Genomic DNA, 18,371 nt, shown 5'->3' with positions numbered 1-18,371 from the left:
CACACTTCTGGAAGATGTCTCTTGCCATGTCCAGTTGAAGGGACCACTCATGGTGAATGGAGAAGGACCTGCTGAGGCGATCCACAAATTGGTTCTGCGTACCCAGCAGGTAAGATGCTTCTAGGTAGACTGAGTGTGTAACGCAGAACTCCCACTGTCGGATTGCCTCCTGGTAGGGGGAGCAGGGGGGGAGAGAGAGAATGCTCTCCGCTCTGCCTGTTGATGTAGTACATAGTGATTGTATTGGCTGCGAGACCTGAAACTGCCTTGTCTGCAATGTTGGTTAAGAATGTCTGGTAGACCAAGGGGACTGCCCAGAGTGCTCTATGATTGATATGCGTGAGAGCTCTTCTTGAGACCACAGGCCTTGAGTCCTGAGATGCATAGGGGGCTCCTCAACCAGCGCCGAGGTGTCGGAGACCAGATATATGGATGGTTGGGGCCTCAAAAAAGGTACTCCTACACTGGTTCAGCCAGCAAGTCAGTGGGTCAAGAACTTCAGATGGAATGGTAAGTACCATGTCCACATGATGTCAAGAGGGTGACTACGCCATGGCCAGCCAGGCCTGGAGAGGTCAGAAATGTAGCCTTATGTGTTGTACCACATATGTGCATGATGCCATGTGGCCCAAAAGGCTCAAGCATATCCGGACTATGGTTATTGGAATTACCAGGAGAGAGCTTATCAGGGGTCGAGATTGAACAGAAACAATCCTGAGGAAGCATGGCCTTCGCCTGTATGGAGTTGAGAACCACCCTGATGAACTCTAGCCTTTGTGCAGGGATAAGGGTGGATTTCTGGTTGTTTATTAACAGGCCCAATGCCCAGAAGGTCGATTGGATGAGAGGGATATCAGATTCCACGTGAGTTCTGAACCGGCCCTTGATTAGTCAGTCGTCAAGATATGGGAAAAGGAGAACTCCCTTTCTCTTGAGGAAGGCCACGGCTACCACATACACTTGGTGAAGACCAGTGAGGCATCCAACAGCCTGAATGGCAGAACCACAAATTATTAATGAGTCTGTTTCACAAATCTTAGGAACCTTCTGTGGCTTTGGAAAAATCAGTATGTGGAAGTGTGTGTCTTTTAGGTCAAGGGGAGCATGCCAATCCTCTGGATCCAGCGAAGGAATGATGGAAGCCCAGGAAACCATGCATACCTTTAATCTCTTGAGACAGCATTTGAGCAGCCACATGTCTAGGATTGATCTGAGCCCTCACACCCCCTTGGCTTCTGGGATTAGGAAGTAATGGGAATAAAACCCCTATCCCCATAGATGGTGCAGAACCTCTTCCATGACTCCCACCCAAAGGAGAGATTGGACTTCTTGTTCCAATAGTTGCTCGTGAGAAGGGTCCCTGAAGAGAGACAAGGGAGGATGGGTGGAAAGGTGCAGTGGAAAAATTGGCACGTGTACCTAATTCTATTGTGTTTCTGAGGTAATATGTTTCCAGGCATTGAAGAAGAGGGACAGTTGGCTGGAAAATGAAGGGTAACTGGGTCCAGAATTGAGGGGATTGAAATGTCATCCTTGAGCGTCTTGTCAAAACGAGTGCTTCAAGGTGCCTGCATGTCTAGGGGCAGAATGCATGGCCCTGAGGAGGAGGTTGGGGGAGGGGGATCTAAACCCAAACCCCTTGTTTTTCATCCTCCACTGCTCCTGTCTGGGAGGCTGTGTAAAATAGCATCCAGTCTGCTGAGACCTGTAGTGTCTTCTGGATGCTGTTGATGTATACAGACCCAGAAATTTCAGGGTTGCCTTAAGGGTCGTTAAGTCTGTGCAATTTGGCATCTGTTTGCTCTGAAAAGAACAAGGACCCTTCGAATGGGAGGTCCTGGAGGGTCTGCTGCACCTCTTGGGGAAACCCTGAGGACTACCCACGAGCTCCTGCACATGGTAACAGCAGTGACCAATGATCTGGCCGCAGAATTGGTGGAGTCTAAGGCTGCCTGCAGGTAGACCCTGCCTACTGTCTTCCCTTCTTCAACAAATGAAGAGAACTCCTATTGGCATCTTGGGGAAGCATGTCCTTAAATTTTTGCATCACCTCCCACACATTAAAATCATAGTGACCTAGCAAAGCTTGCTGGTTCGCTATACAAAGCTATAGCCCACCCGTCAAATAGGCTTTCCTGCCAAACAAGTCCAGCTCTTTGGGGTCGTTTGCCTTGGGCGCTTGACCCCGATAGTCCCGGTCATTGCTGCCACCACTAGGGATCCTGAAGGAGAATGAGAGAACGAAATTCATACCCTTTAGCTGGCACAAGTATTTTCAGTGTGTGTTTAGCCGTAGGCGGAGAGAAGCGGGGGTCTGTCAAAGCGCCTTAACTGAATCCATGATTGCCTTGTTAAGGGGTAGAGCCACTCTTGAGGGACTGGTCCCCTGACAAGATATCTAATAGGCCGTGTGTCACCTCTTGACCACCGTGGCTTGAATACCAAGTTCAAGGCCATCCGCTTTAAAAAGCCCTGGTGAGCACTGTGGTCATCTTGGGTGGTGATGCACCAGTAGCCAACAGCGCCTCGACTGGGGAAGAAGAGGAGGCTAAAGCTGGTTGAGGGGCCTCTGCCCCTTCCTCTGTCTTGAACGAGACCTGCGGAACCTGCTCTTGAGGTTCGGCACTACAGTCTGGGTCTGGTGTCTCTTAGCGTGATACCAGAGACACCCTACTTTCCGAGGCCACAGAGTACAAATGCCTTGAGATAGTGCCCTGGCCCAGAGGAAATCCCCACAGGTTCCAGAAAGGCCACTGCATGGGTGTTGGTCCCCATGGTCTCATAGGCCAGCAGTTCTCAACCGGGGGGCTGTGAGCCCTTTCAGGGGGTCAGTGGGGTCCCCCAGCTGAAGCTTGGAGCCCCAACGGCCCCTCCAGGCAACAGCCAGAGAGTTAAAGCCAGCAGCTGGGAGTTGCGAGCCCTGGTGCCACGGCAGGGCAGCAGCCAGGAGCTGCGGGGCTGCAACCCTGAGCCCTGTACTAAATCCCTGAGCCCCGGTGCTGCTGTGGGGCTGAAGTCTCAAGCTGAAGCTGGGATCTGTGGCAGAGCCCACCTGCCCCCGCAGGGCTAAAACTGGGAGCCAGGGCTGAATCTATGAGACCCAGTGACAGTGCTGAAGCTAGCCAGCCCTCTCGGTACTAATGATTGGTGCCGTGGAGAAGTCAGGGGCTATTAGAGGGGGTTTTCCCCACAGAGTGGTCACGGTGCCATGTGAAAGCTGGGGGATGGCTCTCTGCTGCTCATCGGAACTGGCAGTGCCAAGTCCTGAATCTCTGGAGACCTGGAACAGGCAATGTGAGCAAGTCTCTAGCAGCTGCAAATGCCTCCAGGATTGACAGTACCATGAACTGCTCAGTACACGGCCTGCTGGAGGATGGTACTTCCCATGTTAGCGTATGCAGAGCTGGCATGGGTGCTGGGGAGAGAGTGCGAGACCCACATCGGGCCGCTCTATCCCAATCCTCTTGCCTGCTTCCTTTTGGCACCAGGGAACGACTTCTCCTGGTGCTTACGGTGCCTCTTAGGCCCTGGAAGGAGGACCTGTGCTGGGATTCTCGACTGGCAGGAGGCACGCTCCACACTGAAGCTGAGGTGCTTGGTGCCAAGTCCGAGCGTGGCGCCGATGCTGGTCTCAGGGCTGCCTCCATGAGAAGGCCTCAATCTCACTGTCTAGTCTTTTGGGGTGCGGGGGTTTTAAGTCCCTAATGATGTGGCAACGGTCCTTTCTGTGAGTTTCCCCTAAGCACTTAACCCAGGTCTAGTGCGGGTCGCTCAATGGCATCAATCTGCTGCAGGAAGTGCAGGGCTTGAAGCCCGGTGACCGAGGCATGCCCCAGCACTGGGCAGTGGACAAGCCTTGCCAACTAAACGTGGAGGCATCCAAAACACACTAACTACTAAAACTGCTATTGCTACTATCAAACTAATGAAACTACGAGAACTATATACACAAAAAAACAGAAAGAAACCACGAGGTAAGATTGCCTGAGCAACGAGGTAAGTTCCAGCAGCCATCACTGGCAGTAAGGAGGAACTGAAGGGACGCAGGCTCGGTGGGGCCCCTTATACCAGTGCTATGACTGAACGGCACCTGGAGGTGCTGGAGCCAACCCAATGGATACCACTAAAGGAAAAAAATCCAGCAACTGTACTTGGGATGCGTACACACCTGCATTGGAATGGACATGTGCAAGCACTCGAAAAGGAACTTGGTAGCACGCAGAAAGGGGGTCAAAAAAGTATACATTATTTTCAGCTGTGATCATCCACATTTCTGGAAGAGAAAGGCACGTGCACTGACTCTGAATAACTGCCAGCAGTGGTCTGGATAATGTGATTATTGAACATTTTACACATATCTAAGAACATTCCTAGTAAGGCACTTTAAAGAGGGACAGGTACTTTGCTCACTGGCCCCTTCTTCAGGGTTCATTGACCCTCCGGCTCGGGGAAGTGACATATCTTATAGCAGCTTGTATTTTAGTAGTTGCAAAATAGTAAAAATATTCTGAATAAAAGTTTATTTCCACCCCTAAAACCGCACCATCTAATAAGATGTCTGCCACTTGTCTGAACCCCAAGGTGGCTCCATAGTGCAGAGGAGATGAGCAGTAGTATTCAGCAACGATGCATTCAGTGGCATTCAGCACAATGCAGCTAGCTTTCAAGTGATGAGAAGATGGGAAGAAGCCATCCTAAAAGTATTAGTATAGACTGGTTACCTGCTGACTGTCCCTAAACTCTTGCACAGTCGTTGATGAGTTCAGCACATTACCTCACTATTCGCTTATTTTTTATGAAATCTCTGCAGGTCACCAGGGCTACACTTTGTGGCCCATGAAACCTAGTATGATGTTCCTCGTATTCAGTAAGTTTGGAACCTCTAACTACCTAGGCTCATCTCAGCTTGCATTTTGAAAGTTTGTAGCCTAACAGTGACTTCAAAATTTAAATGAGCTACTTTACTAGAAGTTTGTCATGAGTGACCTGTAAGTCTAAAGTAATTCCTAGACCATGCCATGACCTGGGCCTGCTGCGGGTTGCAAAGATCAAGGTCCACACGCTTTTTGAGGGGAAACCACTGCATGGATGTGGCCCCTCAACCCAATCTAGGCAGCTGCCAGCAAACAGGGCTACTGTAAGCTCCCTCCAGGACAACAGTTGTCTCCCTGCAGCTGAGCTGCCAGTACAGTCTCTGGTTGTAAGGAAAGCCAGCTCAGCATGTAATTGATCAAAAAGAGCCAGTAAGAAGAGGCTTGCTGCACCGCCAGTATTTACATAGCCATAATCTCCCCCCTCTGAGGGACAGGAAGAGCGACATGGAAGACAAAGGACAAGGAACCCATCTCCCACTCTTGTAGCGATTGCCCTATTCCACTGACAGAAGATACATGAAAGGTTTGGGGTAGAAAACAGTAGAATACAAGTACAGAGGAGAATAATGGTGCATGGAAACAAGAGGGTAATGTGGGATGCAAAAGAGACAGTATTGCATGAGGGAGCACAATGGATAAAAGAGCAACTGTTGAAGAATGGGAGGAAAGGAAATACTGACCTAGATAGTCAGATTCTGCTTTGGCCACACAGTGCAGGCATAACTATCTACCTAGTAAATTCCTCAATGCCAGACGACTCCTTGGATAGCGTAGGGACATGCTCAACTGGATCATATACAACCCCAACACAGGGGGATGGCTGGAGTGCGACGGCACTCCAACGGTAACCCTATGGGCACCTCAGCCCCTTGGCAACATAGCCAGCTGGAGTAGTTTAGAGCAGTCTCAAAGTCACCCTAAGCTACATGAGAGAACAGACCAGTGGAGAACCAGCTCTATGACTGGACACCCACAAACTGTGCCTTTGTGCCTGATTGCACCCAATACATACTAGGCACAGCTGAAAGTCTGGGCTACTACTTTTCAAATGAAGTGGAGGAGAAAGAAGCAACTGTAATGAAGCAAATAGTGAGAAAATGGTGAGGGTTACAGAATGAGTTGGAAATGGAAGAAGAAAGATGGAAAGGAAAAAGCAACACATTCACTTTTAGGCAAGCAAATGTTGTTTATTTCCACTCATGCATTAGTTGTGCTTCCCTGAAGAAGTTCTGCACTTCTAAATTGGTGAAGAATGGGTTGGATAGTTACTGAGAAATAGCAATATTACTGAATACTCTAGATGCCAGAGATCAGCAACCAGAGAAAAGAGAGAAAATTAAAATTCACCTAAATAAACTCCATGTAGGCAGGGGCACAAAAAAAAAAAAAACGATTGTTGGCCCTCCACAAATCCAAAATCTGCTCTGCTCCCCTGCTCAGATTTTTAAAAAGATGTTTATGAGAGTATAGTGGACAATGAGAGCACAAGCTTTGCAGTTAATAGAAATTATATAAACATGGCCTTCTTGCTACATCAAAGGACCTGAAAACAAATTTTGTTTCCCTTCTTCCACTCTCCCTTCTAGAAGTCACTTACAGGACTACTATTTCATCTGCCCACATTTCATATTGCTTGGAATGTGGCTGCTGAGAAAGTTAAATTAAGATGCCTTTCAGTTTCATAACATGTGGTTAATACAAATTCTCTCTCATTAGAGATTAATTTTTTTTTAAAACAGTAGTAAAAAACTGAATTACTAACCTCTCTTGTACAAAGACGAAGGGTGGAATAAAAAAACAATGAAAACAATTCTAATCTATTCATTATTTTGTAAATTTGCAAAATGCTTACTATAAAATTTAAGTGTACACTATGCCACTATCCTCATAGCTTTATACGCCAAATATTCTTACCCACTTGATGCCCTTCTATTGTTTAGAAAATTTTATCCAACAAAATTACAAATACTTGTGACCTACCTGCAAGCTGAGCGGTTATAGCTTGAAATGGTAGTTTTCTGAACATGTCCATTAGAGGCTGTATTTTTCTGATGCTGACAAGCTCATGTTTACCATAGTCCAACTCATATACTGATACCAACCCATTTGTCAGAATTCCTTTTATTAACACCCTGTGCCACCTAAATGGTATTTTAAAAAAAAAGCGTGAAAAAAGAAAACAAAGGGTAGATTTAAAGTATGATTCACACAAACTGAATGCAATCAGAAAATGCTTTAACTAGAAGCATGGAAAACAATAGAACTGAATAAAAAACTCTGAACATTTTTGTTTCAGACTGACAAAATATTGAAATAAGAATTCAAGAGCAGGTGGGTGAGGTAAACACAGTTATCTCAAAGAACAATAATTACGAAAGGTAGGTGTGTTGCTCAGTCCATTCCATCCTATGCGTGGACGGTGGAGATTTTTGCCTTAGCAGTGTCCGAAGGGTTGGCTATAGCACTCTCGAATGCTACTCCCATGTGTCGGTATATTAGGCACCGCCAGCCCTACACCCTCTCAGTTCCTTCTTGCCTGCAACTCTGATAGAGGGGCAGGAGGGTGGGTAATGGAATGGACATGAGTAACATCTCAAAGAACAACAGTTACAAAAGGTAGGTAACCGTTTTTTCTTCTTTGTACGCTTGCTCATGTCGATTCTATTCTAGGTGACTCACAAGCAGTATCTCTGGTGGCAGGGTCGGGGTTCAGAGTCATGTGGCTTGCAGCACTGCTCTGTCAAAGCCAGCATAGAATCATAGAATATCAGGTTGGAAGGGACCCCAGAAGGTCATCTAGTCCAACCCCTGCTCGAAGCAGGACCAAGTCCCAGTTAAATCATCCCAGCCAGGGCTTTGTCAAGCCTGACCTTAAAAACCTCTAAGGAAGGAGATTCTACCACCTCCCTAGGTAACGCATTCCAGTGTTTCACCACCCTCTCAGTGAAAAAGTTTTTCCTAATATCCAATCTAAACCTCCCCCATTGCAACTTGAGACCATTACTCCTCGTTCTCTCATCTGCTACCATTGAGAACAGTCTAGAGCCATCCTCTTTGGAACCCCTTTGAGGTAGTTGAAAGCAGCTATCAAATCCCCCTCATTCTTCTCTTCTGCAGACTAAACAATCCCAGCTCCCTCAGCCTCTCCTCATAAGTCATGTGCTCTAGACCCCTAATCATTTTTGTTGCCCTTCGCTGGACTCTCTCCAATTTATCCACATCCTTCTTGTAGTGTGGGGCCCAAAACTGGACACAGTACTCCAGATGAGGCCTCACCAGTGTCGAATAGAGGGGTTGCTGGGTGAGCGCACAATGAGATGCAAATATGTGGACAGACGACCAGGTAACGGCCTAGAGATGTCCTGAATCAGCACCTGGCCCAGGAAGGCTGCCGACGAAGCCTGCACCCTAGTTGAGTGGGTAGTCACGGTCACTGGTGGAGGCATCTTTGCCAGTTCATAGAAGTAATGGATGCAGGCTGTGATCCAGGACAAAATCATCTGTGCAGACACTGGGCGACCTCTCATCCTGTCTGCCACTGCAACGAATGTGTTGACTTAGGAAACGGCTTGGTCCTGTCGATGTAGAAAGCAAGCGCCCTTTGACGTCCAGGGCATGCAATCTGCACTCCTCTTCCTATTTATGAGGCTTCAGAAAGAAGACAGGTAAATATATGTCTTGGCCAGTATGAGTGGTAGCCGTGTTAGTCTGTATCAGCAAAAAGAACAAGGAGTCCTTGTGGCACCTTAGAGACTAAGAAATTTATTTGGGCATAAGCTTTCATGGGCTAAAACCCACTTCATCGGATACATGCAGTGGAAGATACAGCAGGAAGAATATATACATACACACAGAGAACATGAAAAAATGGGTGCTGCCATACCCACTATAATGAGAGTGATCAGTTAAGGTGAGCTATTATAAGCAGAAGAAAAAAACCTTTTGTAGTGATAATCAGGATGGCCCATTTCCAAGATGACAAGAAGGTGTGAGTAACAGTAGGGGAAAAATGAGCCTGGGAATGAAGTGAGCTGTAGCTCACGAAAGCTTATGCTCAAATAAATTGGTTAGTCTCTAAGGTGCCACACATCCTCCTTTTCTTTATACATTTTGTAAACACCCTTGGGGCAGACAAGAGACGAAAGGGCAGCACCATGAACTGGAAATGGCACCTTCCAACCACAAAATAGAAGAATTGTCTGTGACCTTGGAAGATTGAGATATGGAAATAAGAGTCCTTCAGATCAAGGGAGGTGTACCAGTCTCCCGGATCCAGGGAGGGGATGATGGAGGCCAGGGAGACCATGCAGAACTTCAACTTTTTGAGAGGCTTATTGAAGCGCTGCAGGTCCAGAATGAGCCTTAGACCCCCTTTCACTTTCAGGATTAGGAAACAGGAGTAGAACCCTTTTCCCCTCATGTCCCAGGGGACCTCCTCCACTGCCCCCAGCTGCATGAGGTTCTTAACCTCTTGAATGAGGAGTAACTCATGAGGAGGGTCCCTGAAGAGGGACAGGAAATGGGGGTGGGAGGAGGGGGCGGCTGAGAATTAAAGGGTGTAGCCCCAAGATACAAGCTCTAGCACACAACGTCTGAGGTGACCTGCGACCAGGCTGAATGGTAGGGACGAAGATGGTTGAGGAAATGAGGTGGATACGGGGAGTTGACTGGGGCATTGCTCTCGAGCGCACACTCAAAACAAGTGCTTCTGCCTCCCATGAGGCTTTGATGGGCCGGGTTGTGCACAGGAACGGGAGGAGGAAGGGCAGCAATGAGACAGACTCGTGTCTATCCCTTCTCCTTGCAGGGTCCTGTCGAGGCTGCCAAGGCCTTGGCAGCAGGGGTGGCTGGAACTGCTTCCTCGTTGATTGCAGCATATGCAGACCCAGTGAGCAAAGGGTGGCCTGAGTGTCCTTCAGTCCATGCAGCCTCGTGTCAGACTGCTCTGCAAAGAGACCATTCCCACTAAAGGGAAGGTCCTGGATTGAGGTCTCCATTTCCTGAGACAGGCCAGTGGTCTGAAGCCAGGAGCTGTGCCTCATGACCACCACTGATGTGACCATGCTAGCTGCTGAATTGGCCATTTCCCACACCATTTGGAGGAGCACCTTGCAGCTGTCGAACCCTCCTCCACCAGGGCCCCCAATTCCTGGGCAGTGAGTCCTTGAACTTATGGAAGGAGTCCCATAAGATGAAGTTGTACCTCCCCAAGAGAGCCTGGTGGTCAGCCACCTGGAACTGAAGGCTGGCCATCAAATAATCTTTCTCCTAAACAGATTCAGCCTCTTGGCCTCTTTATTCTTGGGGTGTAAACTGGTTTGCCCATCTGTCATTCTCTTTGGCTGACAAGACGACCAGTGAGCCCATTTGAACCCCTTGGCCAGGATGAAATACTTTTTCTCAGCCCTCTTGGAGTTATGGAAGAAGGTGGCCTCGAACCTAGGGAGGAATGGAAGGAGGAGTTTGCCAAAGGGCTTTTGTTACTTTAGGACCCCATCGTGTACTGGCAGCGCAACAAGGGTGGGGGCAGAGGCCCAGAGCACACTGAACAGGGTGGCCGCCTGTTCAGTCGTCTCCTCTACTTCCAAGCCCAAGTTTGTAGCCACCCTATGAAGCAGGGCCTGATGTTCTTTGAAATCATCCGGCGGGCTGGCGTGGGAGGGGCCTGCCACGGCCTCATCCCAGGACACGGATGACGACTGGATCACTGTGGGAGGCCACAAGGGATCATCGCCCATGGGGGAAGAGGGTTTCGGGGTGGGCACTTGCTCCTCTACCCTGGCCTCCGAGTGTGCCACATTCACCGAACTTGGTGCTGCTGGTTGATGCTCTGAGGCGGCGGACAAGGAATGGACTGACTGAGGCATCAGAGGCATGCCCCAGGCGCTCCTGTAGGGCCATTGCGCCAGCTACTGGCCTTGCTGCCATGACAGCATTGGGGAGGTCAACGCAGCCTCAGGTGCCCAATCGCGCTGGTGTGGTTGCAGGGCAAAGGGCTGAATTCCCTTCCTGAACCAGGGGAAACACCTTCCAGTGACCATGGAGGGGCCAAGCTTGTGTCTTATGGCTAACTGTTGCCGCGGGAGACCGGTGCCTCAAGGAGCATTGGTGCCAGGGCCGGGGCAGGAGAGGATTGGTACTGCAATAGAGACGCTCCCACCGTCTGGGAGACAGATCTGTGCTGAGGAGACAGCCTCCAGGAGGATGATTGGTGCCAGCAATATGGTGACCAGTGCCTTCCTCTAGGTGACCTGCATCAGGCGGGCGGAGACCATGAGCACGGTGCCAGCAATTTAGGACGCCCCGCAGAAGACAGAGACCTGGGGCATGGAGACGGAGACCACTGTCTTGTTTCCGGAGACCGGCATCATTTGCCCGCCCTCTGGGGGTCTTTACGGCTGGTTTGCCCTCATGGAGAGCCTTTGCTGTGACCTGAGACACGTGCGGTGCGGACGATGCTACTGGAGGTCTCTGCTCTCTGGGAGCCAGGAGAGCCTGGGAAGGCATTGGCATTGCCACCAGTCTGGGTCCCTTACTGCTCCCTGGAGTCAGTGGTGGATCCCTCGGGGAGAGGGGGCCCCATTTGGCTCCGGTATGGGCTGTCGGCCCGAACTGGGTCCTTTGCCCTTCTTGCTCGGTGCTAGGGAGTCACTCTTCTTTGATCTCTTCTGAGGCACTGGTGCCAGGGAGAGGTGCTGGGCAGAGTCCGGTGCCAGGGGGTGCGCTGTGCGCCAAGGCCGAGGTGCTCAGGGCAGCGTCTGTCCGGGAAGGTTCCAATGCCGCGCGTAGAGCAGCCTCAGGAAGGAGGGCCCTCAAAACGGATGTTTCGCTCTGAGTTCTGGGATGAAAGTTCTTACAGATGTGACACTTCTTCACATGTGATTCCCCCAAGCATTTGAGGCAGCTGATATGGGGGTCACTAATAGGTATAGGCCTGTTACAGTCAGAGAAGGGCTTAAAACCCGGAGACCAGAGCATGCCCCACAGGGACTCTGTCTCTAACTACACTACTTAACTACTTACTAACTACTGTAAACAAACTATTTACAAGGCCTTAAGGCTCAAAGACTGAAGTAGAAGAAACTCTAGCCCTTGCGAGGCAAGGGAAAGGTGCTCTGACTAACCACCATAGGTGGTAAGAAGGAACTGAGAGGGCACAGGGCCAGTGATGCCTAATATACCGATGCATGGGTACTGCACTCAAGAGGGAGCTACAGCTGACTCTGCAGATACTGCTAAGGCAAAAAATCTCATGACATTGACAAAAATCTCATTGGCTTAACAGTGAAATCCTTGATCTTAAACACAAAAAAGAAGCTTACAACAAGTGGAAGATTGGACAAATGACCAGGGAAGAGTATAAAAATATTGCTCAGGCATGCAGGAGTGAAATCAGGAGGGCCAAATCACACCTGAGTTGCAGCTAGCAAGAGATGTTAAGAGTAACAAGAAGGGTTTCTTCAGATATGTTAGCAACAAGGTGGTGGTCAAGGAAAGTGTGGGCCCCTTACTGAATGAGGGAAGCAACTTAGTGACAGAGGAGGTGGAAAAAGCTAATGTACTCAATGCTTTTTTTGCCTCTGTCTTCACGAACAAGGTCAGCTCCCAGACTACTGCACTGGGCAGCACAGCATGGGGAGGAGGTGACCAGCCCTCTGTGGAGAAAGAAGTGGTTCTGGACTATTCAGAAAAGCTGTATGAGCACAAGTCCATGGGGCAGGATGTGCTGCATCCAAGCATGCTAAAGGAGTTTGCAGATGTGATTGCAGAGCCATTGGCCATTATCTTTGAAAACTCGTGGCGAACGGGGGAGGTCCCAGATGACTGGAAAAAGGCTAACGTAGTGCCCATCTTTAAAAAAGGGAAGGAGGAGGATCTGGGGAACTACAGGCCAGTCAGCCTCACCTGAGTCCTGGGAAAAATCATTGAGCAGGTCCTCAAGGAATCAATTCTGAAGCACTTAGAGGAGAGGAAAGTGATCAGGAACAGTCAGCATGGATTCACCAAGGGCAAGTCATGCCTGACTAACCTAATTGCCTTCTGTGACGAGATAACTGGCTCTGTTGATGAGGGGAACACAGTGAACATGTTATTCCTTGACTTTAGCAAAGCTTTTGATACAGTCTAACACAGTATTCTTGCCAGCAAGTTAAAGAAGTATGGGCTAGATGAATGGACTATAAGGTGGCTAGAAAGCTGGCTAGATCGTCGGGCTCAATGGGTAGTGATCAATGGCTTCATGTCTAGTTGGCAGCCGGTATCAAGTGGAGTGCCCCAAGGGTTGGTCCTGGAACCGGTTTTGTTCAATGTCTTCATTAATGATCTGGAGGATGGTGTGGATTGCACCCTCAGCAAGTTTCCAGAAGACACTAAAACTGGAAGGAGTGGTAGATATGCTGGAGGGTAGGGACAGGATCCAGAGGGACCTAGACAAATTAGAGGATGGGGCCAAAAGAAATCTGATGAGGTTCAACAAGGACAAGTGCAGAGTCCTGCACTTAGGACGGAATAATCCCATGCACTGCTACAGACCAGGAACCGAGCGGCTAGGCAGCAGTTCTGCAGAAAAGGACCTAGGGGTTAGTGGATGAGAAGCTGGATAGGAGTCTACAGTGTGCCCTTGTTGCCAAGAAGGCTAAGGGCATTTTGGGCTGTATAAGTAGGAGCACTGCCAGCAGATTGAGGGATGCGATCATTCCCCTCTATTTGGCATTGATGAGGTCTCATCTGGAGTACTGTGTCCAGTTTTGGGCCCCACACTACAAGGAGGATGTGAAAAAATTGGGAAGAGTCCAGCGGAAGTCAACAAAAATGATTAGGGGGCTGGAGCAAATGATTTATGAGGATTATTTTGTCTGCAAAAGAGAAGAACGAGGGGGGATTTGATAGCTGCCTTCAACTACCTGAAAGGAGGTTCCAAAGACGATGGATCTAGACTGTTCTTAGTGGTAGCAGATGACAGAGCAAGGAGTAATGGTCTCAGGTTGCAGTGGGGAGGTTTAGGTTGGATATTAGGGAAAACTTTTTCACTAGGAGGGTGGTGAACCACTGGAGTGGGTTACCTAGGGAGGTGGTGGAATCTCCTTAGAGGTTTTTAAGGTCAAGCTTGACAAAGTCCTGGCTGGGATGATTTAGTTAGGAATTGGTCCTGCTTTGAGCAGGGGGTTGTATTAGATGACCTCCTGAGTTCCCTTCCAACCCTCATATTCTGTGATTCTATGAGCAAGCACACAAAGACGAAGATCTTTTATTGGTGCCTCTTCGGATCTGATCTGTGTAAGAGCTCTGTGTGGTTCAAAGTCTTGTCTCTTTTACCAACAGAAGTTGTTCCAGTAAAAGATATTACCTCACCCACCCTGCCTCTCTAATATTCTGGGACTAACACAGCTACAAACAAAATGACAAACATGAAATAAGAATTGTTTTATCATTTCTGGAGTCCTCCTCCTCCCTTTACTCCCTCCCTCACTGGAAAAAGAGGAGAGAGAGAGAGAGAACAGAAAAATGTGGTAAAGTGGGTGTTTGGGGGAGGAAAGAAATGAACACCGTCTACCCCTTTCTTTTCTGGTTTGGAATTAAAAAAAAATGGAGGAGGAATAGAAAAGATCCAAATCCAAAACTGAAAAATACATTTGAAAAATAGTTTTACAATTTTCTATTGAAAAAATTTAGTAGAAAAATCCATTTTTCAAAAAGCAAAATCTGAAAAAACTTTGATGTTCTAGGAAACAAGTACACACATTACCTAGCCAGTATCAACATGTTATAGTGATATCATGGCAGAGGTGAATTTTTAAGGAGTGATTTGAATGACGAAACAGAGGCTTTGCAGACATTTACAAGGAGCTCCATGGGCAGGAGTTTCAGGCTGTTTTTCTGGCCAGGGTGGAGAATATTTTTGGTGACCGCCGCTGAGTGGCAGAACAAAAAACCCCCACAGCTAGCCAATCAGCATTCCCAGGGTGCCCAGGGTCACAGACCTGCCCTCTCCCTGGAGCAGCACAGGAATGCAAAGGAGACAGCATGAAAGAACCCCCATGTACAACAACAGTTAAATTGTTCGAACAGCATGGATGGGCACTGACTGCTTTGTGTCATATAGGAAATGATGGGTAAAATTTTTAGAAGTACTTTAGTGTTTAAGTCACATTTTTTCAAAAAGTGACTGGCTAAGTTTCAATGAAAGTCAATAGGACTAAAGTAAAAAGCTTTAAAGTGCCTAATAGCTTGGATAAAGGTAAGTCACAAAGGGCCCTAAAAGGGAAAAACAAGTATGAGGCTGAAAAGGGGGAGCCAGTGGAAGGGGAATAACATGGATGAAACAACAAGGCAGACAGATTTCTGACTGATGATTTAGATCAATGAAAATGAACCCTCCACGAGAGCTCTAGGCACACGTACAAGATGACTTCCGAAGACTCCCCAACATGTATTTCGGAACAGTAGAATCTGTATAAATTTTCTTCCACTAACTCTTTCTTACCTGGCCTTTTAAATGCTCAGACTGTAATTGTGTGTAACACTACTACTTTAAACAGAGATTTTTGTATGGTATAGCTAAATTAAAATAGCCATTTGACGGAAACAGTTGTGATGAAAAAAATCTTATACTCACAGTGATAAATAACTAGCAATTAAGGGGAAAATAATTTTCATGTGAATTTACTGCTGGCAAAAAGTGCTTGATTGACTGTGGCTAAACTGAGAGCATCAGGTCAGGTACAGCAGGAACAGAAGGAGTGTTTCAATCATTGTGTTCTAACTCTGACCTGGAGGCACGTAGTCTACAACCTTATTCACCTTCCTTGGTCTCAGATTACTGACAATCTGAAATGTGGACACTTTCCCTTGTGAACTGGAATGAGGCCAAACATTGCCCAGAAATGCATAATTCATGTTAATCTAACTCTGAGAAGATTGAGCACCAATTAAGATTTCTCAGTGCATATCTCTAATGCTAGTGCTGGGCATTTGGACCCTGCAAGTATCACCGTAGACAACAGCCTTCCTCAAGATAATACATATCTTTTATGAAAGCATCTACTTACTTATTTTCTACTTTAGCAGCATACAGATTGTTCTTCTTAACGGCAATGGATCTCTCCTCTGCCATGCTGTAGTACAGAATCATTTCTTCCATGAGGACTTCTAGGTTGTGGATCTCTTGCCAAGGCTGGACGACAAAGTGACCAGGGTGGCAGGCCACTGAAACATAGACATCCATGTGCTCACCGGGTTTCGGTAAGGGTAGAAGAAGTGGCATATCAACAGTAGGCACCACACTGCTGGGATCTGGAGCAAGCTTGATCGACCCCATGAGGCTTTTCTTGAGGCCTAGGCCAAGTAATTCTGGAGCAAGGATAGTATCACTTTTCCCTTTTATAGGACCAGCTCCACTGGGTGCAACACTCAAGAAGACATCTTTCTGATGCTTCCACAAGTCCTCATTAGTGATCTGCCGATTGATGCTCCGATCAGGGTCTGGGAAGTTCTTGGGAGTAAACAAGTAAATATGTGCAATTCCCTTTGAGTCATCCAGTTTAGCAACCTTTAAAGGGAAGAAATAAAGTAAACTCCTATTATTAAATGCATCTGCACCTTCAATTTTGTATGAAACAAGATTAAAGCCTTTTATGGGAGGAAAAACTGGAATGGTTATGTTAACAGTAATTTATTTTGAAATAAAAATATTTTCAAAGACTTGGCACAAACAGTTTACTGCTAAGGTAAAGCTAACAAAATATGTGGACAAAGGTTTTCACGATGGCTGAAAACGGCAAGTGCAGCAAACTGCTCAATATGGAAGAGTAGGAGCAACACCATCGTTGAGGTTAGGCTAGGGTGACCAGACAGCAAATTGAAAAATCAGGACAGGGGTGGGAGGTAATAAGAGCCTATATAAGAAAAAAAACCCAGAATTGGGACTGTGTCTATAAAATCCGGACATCTGGCCACCCTAAGTTGGGCTCCATTTTGCACTTACTACAAGAGTTCAGAGTAGCAGCCATGTTAGTCTGTATCCGCAAAAAGAAAAGGAGTACTTGTGGCACCTTAGAGACTAAGTTTTGTATGGAAAAATGTGTGTCTGCATCAAATTTACAGTAAAATCTCAGAGTTTAGCATTTCCAAATAAATCTGTATGAGTTCTAAACAATGAAAAATTGATCTTAAAGGTCTCATTTCGAGTCTCAATTTTTCAGACCCCCTGACTAAAAGCGAGACTGCAGAAAGACTGAAGTTTGTAGTTAGTGATAGCTCAATGGGGTGTCTCATGTTAATTTAAAAAAATATTAGTATTTATTATAAGTGAATCCTTACATGCAACAGCTAAACAGAGAACATGGTATGGGCTGGCTGCCATCATTCTCCGACAAGGTACATGGGAGCCTTTCTGAACAGTTATGGGGAGACACAGTTCTGTATTTTGTCATCTGCCCCCACTTATGACCCCAGTAATGTTCCCTGCAACCAAACGGGCAGTTGCCAGCGCATAGGGAACCACTTTTGCTATTCTTCAGGCATTTGTATTGAGATCTTTGACAAAGGAAACAGGGAGAGAAATCTTGTCTGCTTGTGGTGGTGCTGGAATGCTAGTATCCCCCTTAGGGAAGAATTAAAGTTATGATGTTCCCTGACATATGGTGGTTGTGCATCTGTGTAGCAGAGTAGAAGGCTGCCACTGTTGTCTGACTTTTCAATTCCTTACTTTTTAGGTTGTGTGATAAGTTAGGATTTTGTGTATGCTTAACATACACTGTTTGAAGTGTTAGGTATGTTTTGTGTCTTAAAGATTATTGACTGAAGCACTATATATACCCATACATGGTGCAGCTTCGCATCAAGAACTTCAGGGAAATTAGTAAATTTTTATGATCACTAGAAGTCTCAAGAATGCTGTAAAACTGAATTATTAAAAGCTGCTTTTACCATTAACTCAGATTTAGTCAGTGCAGAAAACCAAGTTATTATCAACAGATTTCCACTGTGAATCTATGCATCTTTCCAGCTTTTTAAAGTAAGTGGAATAAAAGATAAGGTCCACAGGAAGTGAGCATTTTAGGAGGTCTGCAGGAATGGCTTGGACAGAAGTCAGGAGAGTAGAGGGGAATTTCTCCACGGTTAGACAGTGGAAGCCTATTAAATACAGGCCTAGATTTTCCAAAATGAATGCCTACAGTTAGACTTCCAAGTTCATACTTCGGCCCCTAAATAAAACTGCCTAATTTTCAAATACCCTGAGAACATAGCAGCTCCCACCAACTTAGAATACCACCTTTGGGCACCCATTTTTAAAGCATTGGTCTAATGATTTTTGCTATGTTACATCAGTAACAATAGTATTCTGGTACAAGTGCTCTGGAGTGTAAATTTGGCAGTGTAGATAACTAATTTCTTACATGTTAATTTAATTTTTCAGAGACCACATATTTCAGGCCAGAAAAGTGGATATTAACACATCATACTAGCAGATGGTAGACAAGAAAAAAGCAATCTTCT

General features: G+C 46.9%; 2 protein-coding genes across 7 annotated transcripts in view; one reads left to right on the top strand and one right to left on the bottom strand.

Moving 5' to 3' along the window:
- Positions 1-18,371, top strand: part of TDRD7 (tudor domain containing 7) — a 125,897-nt gene that overhangs the window by 753 nt on the left and 106,773 nt on the right. The window lies entirely within an intron of this gene.
- Positions 6,673-16,518, bottom strand: LOC119566729 (tudor domain-containing protein 7-like). The gene is made up of 2 exons (XM_037903132.2): positions 15,923-16,518; positions 6,673-7,015 (listed from the first exon to the last, which is right to left on the bottom strand). The coding sequence occupies exons 1-2, from the start codon at positions 16,189-16,191 to the stop codon at positions 6,811-6,813; spliced, it is 474 nt and encodes a 157-aa protein (XP_037759060.2). The 5' UTR covers positions 16,192-16,518; the 3' UTR covers positions 6,673-6,810.

The sequence above is a fragment of the Chelonia mydas genome, chromosome 5 (assembly GCF_015237465.2).
Source record: "Chelonia mydas isolate rCheMyd1 chromosome 5, rCheMyd1.pri.v2, whole genome shotgun sequence".
NCBI classification, from domain to species: Eukaryota; Metazoa; Chordata; order Testudines; family Cheloniidae; genus Chelonia; species Chelonia mydas.
The sequence above is the reverse complement of the archived record's forward strand: the minus strand, read 5'-3'. Positions and strand labels throughout refer to the sequence as shown.

What these genes read in the sequence shown, in the direction of transcription:
- LOC119566729 (XM_037903132.2), bottom strand. Translation starts at nt 16,191, where the DNA reads ATGGGGTCGATCAAGCTTGCTCCAGATCCCAGCAGTGTGGTGCCTACT. An exon ending in GCTGCTAAAGTAGAAAATAA is followed by an intron (nt 7,016 to 15,922) that starts GTAAGTAGATGC and finishes AATACCATTTAG; the next exon opens with GTGGCACAGGGTGTTAATAA.